This window comes from Nipponia nippon, unplaced genomic scaffold (genome assembly GCF_047370975.1).
Source record: "Nipponia nippon isolate SJK-2023a ecotype South Korea unplaced genomic scaffold, ASM4737097v1 scaffold_1, whole genome shotgun sequence".
Classification (NCBI taxonomy): Eukaryota; Metazoa; Chordata; class Aves; order Pelecaniformes; family Threskiornithidae; genus Nipponia; species Nipponia nippon.
The window spans coordinates 155,645,594-155,660,603 of record NW_028262290.1 but is presented as its reverse complement, the minus strand read 5'-3'; the positions used below and the strand labels follow the sequence as shown (position 1 = coordinate 155,660,603).

Below are 15,010 nucleotides of genomic sequence, written 5' to 3'. Positions count from 1 at the left end.
TATTTAATATTCCCCAATACTACCCCCTTAAGTAGAAGGGTCAAAGAGAACTTTCAGTTTTTGACACAAGCAAGGATGACGCCACAACTGTGTCTGATTTCAGTTGTCTCGATTTCCAACTATTATGGATGCTATACTGGTCATTTTAAATACATGTTATAAAATCAGCTAAGCACAATGAACAAGGAGCAGACCTCTCAGGAATCTCAAGAAACACCCAGCACGTACTCTTTCCCATCCCTCATCTCAGTTCAAGTAGTAATCCTACATGCATCTTGCAGACCTTCTGTCCCTTTCAGTGAAATATAAGCATGGCTGAATCTCTACGCTAGTTTACAGAAGTTTCTTAAAACACGCCATCTGGTATAGACTACAGCTACTAACAGTCGCACTGAAAAAAATCACGAGAGTTCATTAAAAAAGAATGCAAAGAAGTTAGACTAAATTGTTGTTTATTTTGGCATTTTAAGTACAAGACTTATCTTTCAACACATCGACATTACTACTTGAGACACAAATGGTATGTGAATTTCACCTCGGTACCTGACCCAACTACAAATATGCAGCTTACACAAGTAGATATCTAAATGTAAACATCTACACTAGGGATTTGCATTAAGAAAAACATTTCAGAAAATAATACTCAGTTATATCCAGAACTTATGATCACTTCTGTGCAGTATCTCATAAGGCCTATACTCAAACAGGAGACTGGTTTCCAAATATGTCTAAGCCTGAAGTGGTGTAGGTTTTTCTGTTTGTTTTTTGTTTATGTTTTGTTTTTGTTTTAATGGATGCTCACTGTTCAATTCAAAATATCTTTTATTTTTTTAAACCAAGTCCAAGCAAATATCAGCTTTCTCTTACCTGTCTGGGTGGTTTCATGCATAGACTCATACTCAGAATGATCGAGAGCCAAAGGGTTCATATCTGTCTGGTCTGACACCGAAACAGCTGGTGACGGCTCCTGCAGCTCTGTCAGCACTGCATTCTGATGCTTTTTGTCGCCATCACCATTGGCATCCAGGCCTGCAGCAGAGATGACAAACACACTCAAAAAGCATTCCTTCTAATCACAGTAAGAGTTAAAACTAAACCTGAAGTAAAGTTGCTTACAAATTTGCATTCATTTTTTTAACAGAAAATTAAAATTGAGAAACCTCTGCACTGAATTTTACCTTTTGCTTGAGCAACAGCTAGAAATTCTTACTCGTACCTTCTTTACAAGAATCTGGAGGTTGGTCAGGTATTTCTTCCCACGTTTTGCTCACGCTACCATCAGCGGCACCACTTGCTTCCAAGTGTAACATATGATTTCCCCACACCTTTGCATTAGGATTTAACTCAGAAACCTTGGTTGACTCCTACAAAAAGAAATTTCTTTGATTATGCACTTTGTGGATGCACAGCACATAACTGTGTATATATATGTACAGAGTCAGATACACAACTCTAGATTGTATTGTCAAGTTTTTTTTCACATCTGAATATATTAACTGACTTGCCATCCCATAATCATTTCAGGTACAAAAACAACTGAATTGTGCAGCACAGAATTCATTTCCCTGATTAAGAATCACCAGAAAAGGCTAGGCAAGCAGAGCAAACTACAACAAACATTTCATTCTTCGCCTTTGACAGACGAACTCAACCTGTACTTGCCCTAGACTTCAGGCAGTTCTCTAATATACGTGTTAACTCGATGTTGATTATATTGTTATTGTATCTGTTCCTGCGAAATCACATTAAGAAATGAGAAAATACAAAAACACAGGGGGTTTTTTTTGGACTTATATAAAAAGGTAATAGTTTTAAGGAAGCATTATGGAAAATTGAAGGCATTGAGTTGTGCATGGCAACTACTGTCATTACTTCAAGAGAAAAAACACAGCATTAACAAAAAAATTAGGGTAGTTTTCCCCTAGGCAGGACAAAAAGAATGAATTACCAGATCTAGTTAAATCATCTTAGACCAATCTCCTTTAACCTGCATTGGAAATGGATACACTTAATGATCATATATGGTTATTTATAACCATTGTATAAATGGTTATGTTTGTGCTTTGGAGAGATTGCTCTCTGCAGTGCCAACATCTACAATACTTCTTTGACAGTAACACGAGACAGTTTTGTCTTGTTTTGCTAATGTTTGAGCAAAACATATTAAGTTATTCCATACCCAGAATATCTTTGGTGTGTTTTAATATGATGATGATACTGGGAAAGAGTATTGCTCATGATAACACATACTAAAAAAGCTTATTAAAATTTGTTTTGTGAATTTAAGGATGCTAGGAACATTACAGAGTTTAAGACAGGCACTTCAAAACCCTGTGAAGCTTTAGTTACTCTGAAACATATGCACTACAATAATGACTGTCTGAGTGCACAGAAAACACATCCAGAAGGTAAAAAGATCTAAGGAATCTCAACTTAGACACATCTACTGAATGACAGAGAAAAGACTTACAAAAAGTGGAAGTGGTCGACATAACTACTTGAATAGTAAAGATTCAAAGAGGACAGCAAGTTCCATTAGTTTCCATTTTTAATACAAAAAGTTCCCCCAGGAGATGGCAAACGAAGCCTCTAGTAGAATCCACTGCCCACACTGCAACTGCTGGGCAAGGTCGGAGCAGCTGCTGTAACGCGGTCGGTGCAGAGAACAATACTTCGCGCTGGCTCTGCTCAGCGGGAAGGAAGAGGAGCAGCAGCTGCCGCAGGCGGCTTTGTTTCTTTCTTACCCCAGCTAGCCAAGATCCAGTCTAGCTCACCCCCACGCTTCTCCTGCAGCCACTCCTTTCTACAGCACTTCAGAAGATCATCTCCAGAAGCAAGCAAAAGGTTTCCTAATTGCTACCAAGCAAGAACTTTAAGATTTCAGGAAATCCACAAACATTTCTTCCTCTATGAAGGTAAAGAGCACTATTGACAGTCTGTAGAAAGTTTCCCTTCCACATACTGAAATGTTCATCTCAAGTTCATCTAAAATTAAGAATCTGAAATCAAGATACTTTGCACAATGTTTAAACTTTCACACAAGGCAAACATAACCAAAAGAAAAAAAAACATATCAATATTCAGTAACATTTTGAACTAGTACATTCTCTATAGCACTTGGTTTTGAAAAAGAAAGAGAGTGGTCAGCTTCAGGACTAAATAACATGATATATTTAACTATCTAATGAAATCACAGTTTGATTTGGCTTATTTCAATTCCTAGCTTCAGCTTTAACATCAAATCACTTCTGCAAAATACTTACAAATTCGTCTTTATCTTGCCATCCCCAAGTACCAACATTTTCTGGTGCTAGCAGCTGATACGGGTATCTTTCCACTGCATATGAAGCACCTGTTAAATCTTCAGGTTCGTTCTGGAGGTTTTCACTAACTATGCATAGTCTGTCATTCTTCACGGTATTGTTAGAAATTGTATTATTCCATAAAAAGCCCATCAGATATTCACCGTTACCAGCAGTAACAGTGTCAGAAAATAGCGGATTTGTCCAATCAGCACTGCCAGTCTGAAGACTGATGAAATGTGACCATATTTCAACTTGGGGATTTTGTCTGTCCAGTTCGTAGGAGTGCTCTTGGTCACTTGATACATCTTCCATCAGGTCTAATACACACTGTTCACTGCCTCGCTGAAATCCTGCGGCACCAGGAGGGGCACTGTGTATTTCATAGGAAGGAGTAGCAGCGTATTTGTCTACCTGCTTTGGGTCAACAAAAACTCCAAGCTCTTTGTTTAAGAAAATCTTGTGATCTGACTGCATCTGTTCCCAACTTGTGGTCAAGTCATTCATTTGTGTATTTAATATGTAACTGGTGTTTTGCAGTTCAGTAGTTTCGGCTTCTAACTGCTTTAAATTCCCCATGGTGAAAGCTTCTAGACTCCCAGGTGATGTACTAAAACCAGTGAGGTTCTCCTCCTTTGAGTGGATGCTGACACACTGTTTTACTTCACCATCCTGAAGACTACATTCATTTACATCACACACACTTTTTTCATGCGTTTCTGATCCTACTTCAGTAAAAGACCCAACAGAAACTTGGGTGTTCCTGACCTCTGGTTCTGGACTGGCACAGTGACATAACTCAGGCTCTTCCACTGGTTTATCATGCACATGAGAATATGAATTTTGACACGCTGAAGGTAAACAATTATGGCCTTTATGTAAGAGATTACTGGCATCTTCCAGATTTTTAGTGTCATCTACCAATTTTACGCTCTTGTACATACAATCGTCCAAAGCTACAGGTACAGTGGAGTTCGAGTAAGTATTCTGAGCGTGAGTCAAGCCTTTATTGCAATTTAAGATGTTTTTATCAGGATCAACAGCGTTAGCATCCAAATTCTGTTTTATATTTTCTGCCTTGTTATCAATTGTCTCATTTAGGTGAACTTCAAGTTTTGCCTGTTTTACAGATTCTGCTACATCCCCAGGTATTTTGGCTGAGTCAGTCCCCACATTCCATTGATTTTCCACTGCCTGGAAGGAACATACAACCTGTCGCTCATCTCGTCTACAGTTCATGTCCATTTTATTCATATCCTCATGTTCCACAGACACAGAAGAAACACCGTTTTTGTTATCTGAATTTGAATATTTGCACACTTTACCTTTATTCCCTGGTGACTCCCGTGAAATCTGAGATTCTAGGCTGCTTTTCTTTAGGAACATTTCATCTGCGCTTGCATTACGTAGTTCATGAGATGTCAAAGTGCCATCACTTACCCATAATCGAGTTCCGCTCAAGCTACCACCTTCCTCAACCATGTCGCCTTTTAGCTCAGTGATACTCACACAGACATCTTCCTCCATGCAACTATGGTTTGCAACTTCAGTTGATGTCTTGTTTTCAGCGTAACCCTTAATTTGAGTTTGAAAATCAGAACTTTCTTCCAAGTTTTCATGCATTTCAGTCATATTCAAAGCTTCACAGCTATGCAAAACCATACCTGTGCATTTCTCTTTGTCTTTCAAGAGTTCTTCCGAAACACTGTGATGTTCACTAGAGCCAGGTGCAAACATTTGGCTATCACCATACGCTCTTTGAAATGTTCTCTTTTCCACACTTGAGTTTACTTCACTTTCTGGCTTTAGGAAGTAGCCTTCTTCAGCAAGTTTTTCTACATGTTGACTCACCAAAAAAGAATCATTGTCCATTTCATGTAACTCTAATAATAATTTAAAGTTACTCTTCATGTTCTCTGCCCCCTGTTCAGTATTGATTTCCCTTACAACACTTGAAGGATCCCTACTTAAACCAAACGGTACAACCTCAGAACCATGACTTCCCTCAATTTTTCCTGAATTACATACTCCAGTGTTTAACAATACACTGGAAACACAATCATTGTGTTTCATGTTTTCTGAATTACGGCTGTATCGGTCCTCTTCAGCAGCATCTGCAAATTTTACAGAATCACAACCTCCATGGAGTGATTCACTCCAACTGTCAGCATTACCTATGGTATATACCTCCCCTTTTCGATTCTCAGGCATGACTTCATTGCACACTTTTGCTCTTAAGCCATCTGTTACCGTATTGTCAGTATTTAACCTATGCACCTGACACGTGTTAGCCAGTAAGTTATCATAAGATGACTGGATGTCTATGCTACCATATTCCTTTGTTTCCTTTTTCTGCCTGTTTGACATATCTGCTTTTTTATACTCAAACAGTTCTTTCTGTGAATTAAACTTAGCTTCCACTTGTGCCGATTGCTGCATTGGAAATTCCTCCCCAGTGTCTAGAGGTCGTGCCATGCTGCACATTCCTTCATCAGTAACAGCTGAGTTATCTACGTCTGCTGCAGTCTCTTCATGCACAGTAGCTGGCACCTCTTCATCCCCTTTCAGATCTTCAGCATCTACAACACAAATACTGTAAAACTCCCTATCTTTTGTATTTTGTCTGTTGTCTACATCAAGATAGGAAAATGTTGGAAACATCTCTCTATGTGAACTTGAAACTTTTTGGAGGCTGTCACTCTTGCCGTCTTCAATGTTTACTGTTGTTCCATTCTGCCTTGAATGGTCACATGTAACTGCATAATCCTCCAGAAAATTTCTATTTAAGGAAATTTCACCCTGTAAGCCTTTGCCTGGGATGTCTGGTACATGTGAAGTAGAAATACGATCAAACAAGCAATGCTCTTCTGCAGCTACATTTTCATTATTAACATTACTATTAATATTTTCTGTATTGTTCATGTGCTGACCATTACTACTAGATTTTTTAGGTGCTCTTTTTTTAATAACCCTATCTTTTTCTTCACTTTTCTGCAGATTTCTGTATGTACCAGAGACCTTCAGGAGGTGACTAAAAGAATTAAAGAAGCTAAAGGGTCTGTCATACGTTATCCTAGAGCTCTCACGGGGAGTATGCTCCACGCTTTTGTATGACGGGTATTTTGCTTTTCTATCCCAGAACCCAGATTTAGAATTTGACGCTGTGCAATCATCGCTATGAACACGTTCAATGCTGACTATTGCAGCTGCCCCATTAACTGTCCTTCCCACTGTATGCAGATCCTGGCTTTCCACAGTTCCTAAAATTGAAAATAAAGTTTTACTTATCCTTGACTCTGGTGCTTCCTCTTCCACAGATTTTTGTAACAAGCTGGTTTTCTCCTCATTCGTGCTGTTACTCAATTCTTTACTGAAGCAGCAGCCCATGTTTAGTAAGTAGTGTCAGAGGAGTCTTCTCATTGCAAATCACCTTCTAACACTAAACTAACTTTCTACTGCTACTGGGGAGACAAGCCAACACCCAGCTGCCAAAAATAGCACACTTTAAAACCATGCAGGGGTTCATATGTCATTGCCACTCAAAGTCCAAATCCCAGTTGCTGAGCAATGTTTTAGGATTTCATCATATGCACAGTAATATTCAAGCCAAATAATTCTCCTAATGAGATTACAGTCTGTTTACAAGTATTACCAAGTCTTATGAACTTCCATTGTTTAATTTCCTGAAGAGTTTCCTTCATCCAAACCATTAAAATATTTAAATGGCATCTTTCACAATGTCCATGTGTGCCAAAAACCTGCTTGCCTTCATATTTAATATAACTCCCGCGTTCTATAGAAGGATAAATGCAGTCTGGCTTCACATGTTTAAATCTGATTTGGAGATTAAACTAGTGGAGGCTATTAGATCAAATATATTTTGGACCAATTTCTCCTTCTCCTCCCTTCCCCCAGAGCTGAACCTACACCAAGATTACTTCTTTAGGAAAAACAGGCTAAAGATAGATAAGACCTCATGTATTCCATTGAACAGTCATTGTACGTTATCAGAAGCTAATTTTGTTCCAAGCATGTTTTTTTTTTTTTTCATTCGTTATCTGCATGAAAAAAAAGAATACATAATCCCTCAGTGACTTACAGCACTGGAAGGGGCCTCACGATCATCTAGCCATCTCATGGTACTATGGCAGGATTAATTATACTTAACCTCCAAAAAATTTGTGTGTATTCTTTTACCTTTTAAATCCATCCCGGTTTTGTAGTTTCACTAAATGCTACTTCTTCCAAAAGTCTGTCCCCAGCGTAGGTTTGCTTTTTTGTATGTAAACAGACTTCTTTCTGACTTTATGACAGAAAGAACATCTTTCTACACATGTATTTACATATTGGAAGACTTCTACTACTGAAGTTCTGTTTCTTCAAAATAAAGTACCCGGCTATCTTTTCTGCCCTAAACAGTTGTTCTTTTTCACCTTTACATAAACTTGTATCACTCAGACGTCCCCTCAAATCCATCGCTATTATTTCAAACTTGGACCCCATCCTTCAGAGAGCTTGCAGACTGTACCACTACGGCACCGCTCCGTTAAAAGATACTGAAAACACAGATGAAAGTAAGAGAAGACAGACCCGTGCACTCTATTTTAAATGTTCTTTCAGCTGTACATTGAACTGAGTGCTACTTTTCAATTGGTTGTGCACCTTATGCCAAGTTTAATCAATGTACTTGAGCTAGAGTTTTAAGGCGACTTGACTTCATTGTATTCATATAGCAGTGTATAAGGGTACTAAGGCTAAATAAAGCAGTTGCCTTTCAACTAACTAGTAAGAGATCTATTTTAACTTCTACTGTAAACTATACTTGTAGGGTAAAGGCTGCTTACCACACAGGGATCCATGCTCTAATATTCTACTATCATTACTTTTTTTTTTGGCATGATTGTCATTCAGACTTATTTTACAGCTGCTTTCATGGCTAGTCTCATAGCCTACATAAGGCTAAAGACACGATTCAGTCTTATCTATGTTGTCTATATGCTGTCACCGCCACACCACAAGATTTCTGCTTCATTTCCAAAATTCCAAGGAAAAAAAAACCCAAGCCATCTTTACCAGAGAAGCCCACAGTCACTTTTTCCTTTGAATCTCCTGCGCTTACTTTACAGAAAATCTTAGGAACAACATAGAAATAAATTAAGCATCAGTTCCTCTTTTACTCATTCATATCTAGTTGGTAAACTAAGTTCACATCTGTTTAGAGTAATGAACCAAAACAGATGCAAGCCTATTTTGTTTCCTGTTGTCACCTGAAGGCTGAGGAAAAAATGATGCTACACTGAACCACAGTAAGCAGAACCAGGCTGGATTAAAATCAGGTAGAAGAGAATATAAAAAAACCCACAGCCTCTTGCTATCCCAAACTGTTCACAATCTTATGATATTAACTTGCAAGTACAAGGTAGCACTGAGCAAGTGCAGAAGCACTCTAGAAATTAAAATATTTCACTTTAGTCTGCACTGCAGTCGCTATGAAGCACTCCTGCTGTAATAGTAGTAGAGTTCACATTTAGCAGCATAAAACAGACTAGAGGTGAATCTCTTCCTTACACAGCATGAAATGCTTCTATTCCCTGAAGCTTTTGCAAGGTATTAGAATATTTATTTTCAGTCATTTCTTATCCTACTTCTCTCTATAAATAGTCTGTGTAACACAAAAAACTACAAAGCTGTAATATAGCTGCCAATGTAGCTTTTTCTCCCCAGACAAATGTTCTGCTCATAGGACAAATAAATCACAAAAAAATAACGTGCTTTAGATTCTTAAACACAGGTTACCATATATTTAAATGCCATATAAATTTAAATGCCATAGGCAGACTCAGATTTGTATACATGAAAGAAGCATATTGGCTAACTTTCAGGGGAAACCTCCTATTCACCGCTAATCCTCTGACCATAAAAAAGATTGCTGGATTGGCTAGAGAACACATCCCCTCCTCAGCAAGTCTGCTTTGAAACTGCAAAGTAAGAAAAGAGGAAGACTACCCTGCCCCCCCCCCCCCCAGCTCATCCAATATGTGAAGCCTCAAAGTGCGTGCAGATATATTGTTCTTAAGGATAGGAAGTCTGATGCATCATTGCTGCCATCTGCTGCATTTTTTTTAACTCTCCCGTGGGACAAAGTTATTCAACATGCTTGGATCCAGACTTAAAAGTATGCCAAGTCACTCCTCTCTTTAGCATTCCCTGGAACCAAGTACAGGGAAAGGGGGAGGGAGTTACTTAGAATAGTTTTTTTGAAGAAATGCCATGAGCAAACAATTCAACCGTTTTTAATGTCAGGATAAAGTCATAATAATACTTGCAAAGTTTACAACTACTCAGAAAACACCCTCATCAGGTAAACAAATAGCAAGATTTTTCCCCTCTGTGATTTAGCTGTTAGTAACAACGTGCTTTCTAGAGAGGAACTAAGTGCCTTCGAGAGACGGACCAGGGCAAAGTCCACTTTTCCAGTGCCTTAACAAGCACTTCTGCTATCAACTAATGGGGAGAAAAAGGGTGAAGCAGTTCAGGCAAGTAGAAACTACTTCCAGTTTTCCCAAACCCTTCTCCTTATGTGCAAAGGCACATTTTGTACTTGTTCCTTTGGTTTTATCTAAGAGTTCCAGGGATAATTTCTATTTTTAAGCACCTATAGTGAACATTGATTAAGTCACATTTCTCAAAACTGTTTACTGTGTGATCACCATTAAACAAACAAACAAAAAAACCCCAAACCAACAGCAACGTGAATTTAAGCAGAAAATGCCACACTGTTATGCTACATTACCTGAGGTTGGTTGTTTAACTTCAAAGACTCCATAAGTCTTAAAAGCCTTCTGGCTAAGCTAAACACCACCACCTGACATGAAAAACACTTGAACAGAATTTGTGCTCTGCCACTTCAGAGCCCAGTTTGGCTGGGGCAGTAGGTTTTGTTTATTTTGGTTTTTTCCTTTATATATATATATATACAGACACACACACTTTTGCTTTGGTATATTTCTCAGCTACTCAAAGCCTAAGTTTTCCCTCTACATGAAACAAAACTGCTCTAAAGAAGCACTTTCATAACTTGAACGTATTTTTTTTTAATAAGTATTTTAGTCTTATGTCCTGCACACACCTACACAGAAGGCAAAAAGTCAACATGCTTATTAACAGGAATATACCTACCCATCTACTTTCATTTCTACATGTACCTATTCCTTGTCAAGGAATAAGGGTTTATCCCATATATAATCTTATAGACTTAAGTTTTAAAATACAGTCTGGCTTTAAAGTTACAATAGCACACGTTAAAACAGTCCTTACAACCTTCTGACACGTAACTTTATTTATCCTTTTTCTATAATGAAGTCATGCAATCATAACTAGGCCTGAAGAAACCGTGATTATCCTGCACTCCCAGGCCATACCTGATGTCATGCCCACTGCCAGCTAAGGGCAAAGAGAAGAGCAGCGTCACAACAGACATCACAACATCAGTACCACAGGCTTTTGGAAACAGCTGGACAGATTGCTTAACTTTCCCTCCAATATATCAAGGTTAAAGGGACTGTTAAGAGTTTAAATACACATTTCACACATTAAAGCAATTAAACATTAGCCTTAGAAGTCATCTACAGGTGCAGAACTATTCAGCGCTTTTCTTATGGTCTAAATCTATAATAATGTGACAGAAAGAGCAAACACTGAGCAGTATTGATCCTTCATGATGCTGATACCGTACATGTTCAGTTTAAGGTCTAATCCTCCCATCTCTCGTTTAAAACTATTCATGATCTCTCAAATTATTAAATATCACCTACCTGTTATACAAACTGCTACTTAATTCTTAATTGGCACTTACTGTATGTAATACTGTGTATTGTGCCAAATGATCTGAGGATTATATGCTATACTGAATTTTCACTAAACTGTTACACAGGGTCCTATATTAAACTAGTAAATCTCATTTCCTCAGTCCCTTTTTATTCTATGAGGCTTATTCTTCAATGGGTTTTTTGAACAACATAACCTAGCAGCTCTAAACCCGAGACATCCTTCCACACTACCTCCTACAAAAAATATTTTAGGAAGTACAATTAAGTCCCACCTTAAGTTGTCTGACTTGCTAGCTATTTTTCTTATGCTTAGAACCAACAATGTGATTGAACTTGTATTTACAATACCTATAAGCATTGACAAAAAACAGAACACCACGTCAGTCTGAATTCCCATTAACAGAAGCCCATGGCAGCATCTGATAATTATTCAACTAGAGAAAGAGCGATGCTCATATCGCCATCAGACAGCAAGTTTAAATAGCCCCATGGTAATATCCTCCACTGGAACATACCAACATTTGCAGAACCTGTTGCCACTTGATGACAAGAATCCCTTCTAAAGTTAGTTCCAAATTTCCAGATCAGGTCTTCGATTCAGCCAACCAAGGAAAGAAAATTCTTTCGTCCTTGGAAAGTGCTCTGAGAGGCCACAGATTCAAATGTGGGCATGGCAGGGGAAGAGTTTAGGATCCATGAGCAAGAAAAAAGACTGTGCCTTTAGCACTAAAGGTTAGGTAAGTCCTGCCTGGCAGAGACAGGCCATATAAATTACCTCCACCATGGGATTTGGGTCTTGGCCTCTTCCCTCAGAGAGTAACCTTGAATTTCTAGCAGTAACGTGTTACTGATCAAAAAGGAAACAGAGAAGCGATTCAAAAGGGAACAAAATGTTTCTTAAACACTGAATTCCTGGGTCCAGTTCCAATGGCTTTCTCAGAAATAGTAATTGTCAATCAGGATACAAAAAAATCCAATGATAGATGTCACCTAAAGTGACAAAGCCTGCCTCTAGGTTAAAAAAAAGCCAGAAATATCAGCATATTTAACTCCCAAATTTATCAAAGCTAAGAATTTGCTAGTATCCTCTAAATTATCTACCTCCAACTCGTAAGTGTAAGCTACTATTAGCTCACACTTACACAAAAAATGATGAGGATCCTCAGGTTGCCAACTTTCTTCAATTAACTGGCAAGCCAAACTACTGAAATTCTGCTGTTAAATATTACTATAATCAGCCAAATTCAAGAGGAGCTGTTCATGGAACTATACTAGGCTTGCAATCAATCTACATCAGGCATTAAATAGCATACAGTTTTGTAGCTACTATAGTTTTATCACTACTGACTACCTGTTCAACATTACTAACAGTAGAACATGTGTTAAGTTTCATTCCTGCCAAAAAAACCCAGACTGACTGAAGTCATTATTAGGAAAATTTATTTATTGTTAATATTTAAAGATATAACAAAAAATACTGTATATAATCACTTCACAATTAAGATTAGCATTCAGGGAGTTATCCTTCCAGGATCTACAGAGTATCAGTATTGACACAGTGTATCAAAATTTCCAGTAGAAATTCTACAACTTTCCTCCTGAATTGCCACAAAAGCCCTCTGACTAGCTACCACCAGATCCTCACAGTACAGCACAGCCAAAATAGCTAGGGAATGTAATTAGGCAAATTTCCTTTAAGTCTATGAAAAAAAGACTTCTCAAAATCTCACTAGATACCGTGGCAGTATGGCCCCACATCAAATACACACTGAAGCAGGGATCACCACAGACATGAATCTATACCTTTATGCAGTCTGTCCCTCTGATCTCAAAATAATTAAGACACACAAGCAACAGCAGGTGGTTTTCAGTTAACCTGAAGCATGTACTTGCTAAATGCAATCAAGTCAGGACTTCAGAAGTTTTCCTTCTTCCTGTCACTTTTTTGGAAGGATCAAAATGTCTTAATGATTTTAGTTTGCTAACTTCTTCCTCCTGTACTCCGTGAAGTTTTTCCTCAAACTATAGCCTTGTTCCCAAAACTGGCAAGTGAAGTCCTGAAGCACCGGCAAAACATACTCATGCAAGCATGCCATTATGGAAGGGATCATCCTGAAAACATCATCTTTAACAGCATATATTGGCAATGGTTCTCATGCAACAAAATGACCTTCTGATGCTGTGCATATAAAAGTATGATACTGGTATAACTTAAAAAAGGTTAATCAGCTACAGGTCTCAGCTTTTTGGAATAAAATATTCAGCAAAGGAAAAGCTTTAATCTCAAAATAATTAGTTATTGGAAATGCACCATTATAGCACTATGGATACATTCCAAGATATCCAAACTGACATTAGTCTCCTCTACTAAGGAAAAACAGCAGACAGATTTTCTGCATTCGAAACAAATGATTACTCTCTTTCTCCAAGTAAGTATGAAAGAACAGAAATTAAGATTTAGATCTAAGTTTACATGAAGCTTTATAAAAATTTTAGTATGCCAAATTAAAAGAACTAGCATCAATGTGACAACTAATCAAACCACCTTTAATACTAATGCACCTGTTGAAAGTGCACTGACAGTTCCAAGCTTTTGAAGCAAATCTGCAAGAGTCTCCTACTCAAGCTTGCACACTGGTTTCTTGGAATTAACACCTTGAGTATAGGGGAAAACTAAAAAAATCACAAAAGCTCAACTTTCAAAAGTATGGCACAAAAGTGGGTTCAACTCTTTCCTCTACTGTCAAATAGAGAAAATTCACATCTCAGAAAGGTAAAACAGAGCAGAAGAGAACCCAGAAAACCAATTTAAAAAAAAAAAAGGAAGGGGAGGGGCAAACAACAAACAAAAACCCCACCAGTTTGCTTAGCAAAGCAAAGTACAAGTTTACATTGTTTTTCAAAATGCTCCTTAGTGCCTGTTGCAAGGTAAGTTGAAGCAGCAAGCATTTGCTGCTTAGCATAGCACAGGCTAAGCGCCTAGCAGAACACACGCTGAAACCAAACCCTTCAAGATGTCCCAAGACAAAACATTCCTCCCAATATACAGTTAACATTCAAAGATGAAAATACAATGAGTAGAGCTTACACACAAAACAAGTATTCAGTCTTCTTTAAGACGTATGTAACATTTACTGCAACATATATACACACAGTACTATCTGCTGTATGATCTGCCAAAAGCATCCCATAAAGCAACCTACTGGATCCCGCGCAGTAGTACAGAAGCAACAACACGTGCCATTTGGCACAACTGACTGAGCAAAATTCCTGTTACAGAATAGAATTTCCTATTTTTATGGGTTTGTACATTTTTCAATTACAGATACTTGCCAAGTGCATTTCCTGCATTTATCTCACATGTTAATGTCTGAGCTAGAACCTAACTCAAGATGGGTAGTACAATTCCTGCATAGCCTAAAAAGCCATGTACCTTAAATGAGTGCAAACTGTTGTAATCTGGAGTTTATTTAAATCCCCTGTAGGGATGAAGAAAAGTTAAGTTGAAGCTCCCACTTGGTACGGAGAATTAGCCACCTTCAACAAGTGTGTTCCAGCATTTTATGTTGCAATGTTATCAGCAAACTGTCTTCTACAATGTTCCAATATACAATTTTGATTAAGACATAGAAAAAAAAAAAAACCTGTTTCATGCAACACTTATACCAGGGGAATATGTAATTATAATACTTACTAGATGAGAACCGTCTTTAACTTCTTGTACTTGCTGCACCTGCGGTTCAGCCACAACTTTAGTGTCCTGATCAGAAGTCATGAGCTGTCTGCTTTTTGGCTGCTCAGAGAGAACTTTACTGGTCACCTTTGTAAGCTGCGGAAATAGGAAGACAAAAGATTCTGTAAGTGGTTGTTGAAATTCCT

The 15,010-nt window shown here is 38.1% G+C and overlaps 1 protein-coding gene across 7 annotated transcripts in view; it reads right to left on the bottom strand.

Annotated features, from left to right (window-relative positions):
• The window catches only part of LARP4B (La ribonucleoprotein 4B), a 57,619-nt gene that overhangs the window by 23,537 nt on the left and 19,072 nt on the right, over positions 1 to 15,010 (bottom strand). Inside the window, exons 1-4 of one of the 7 annotated variants that reach the window (XM_087729718.1) lie at positions 4,967 to 5,079; positions 3,264 to 4,877; positions 1,217 to 1,364; positions 868 to 1,029 (exon numbers count right to left, since the gene is read on the bottom strand). In XM_087729718.1, coding sequence (XP_087585844.1) covers positions 868 to 1,029; positions 1,217 to 1,364; positions 3,264 to 4,829 — 1,876 coding nt within the window. In that variant the 5' untranslated portion in view covers positions 4,830 to 4,877; positions 4,967 to 5,079. Of the gene's footprint in view, positions 1 to 867; positions 1,030 to 1,216; positions 1,365 to 3,263; positions 6,903 to 14,825; positions 14,961 to 15,010 lie in introns of those variants that run through there. The other 6 variants (XM_087729727.1, XM_087729710.1, XM_087729702.1 and 3 more) reach the window with 6 other exon arrangements.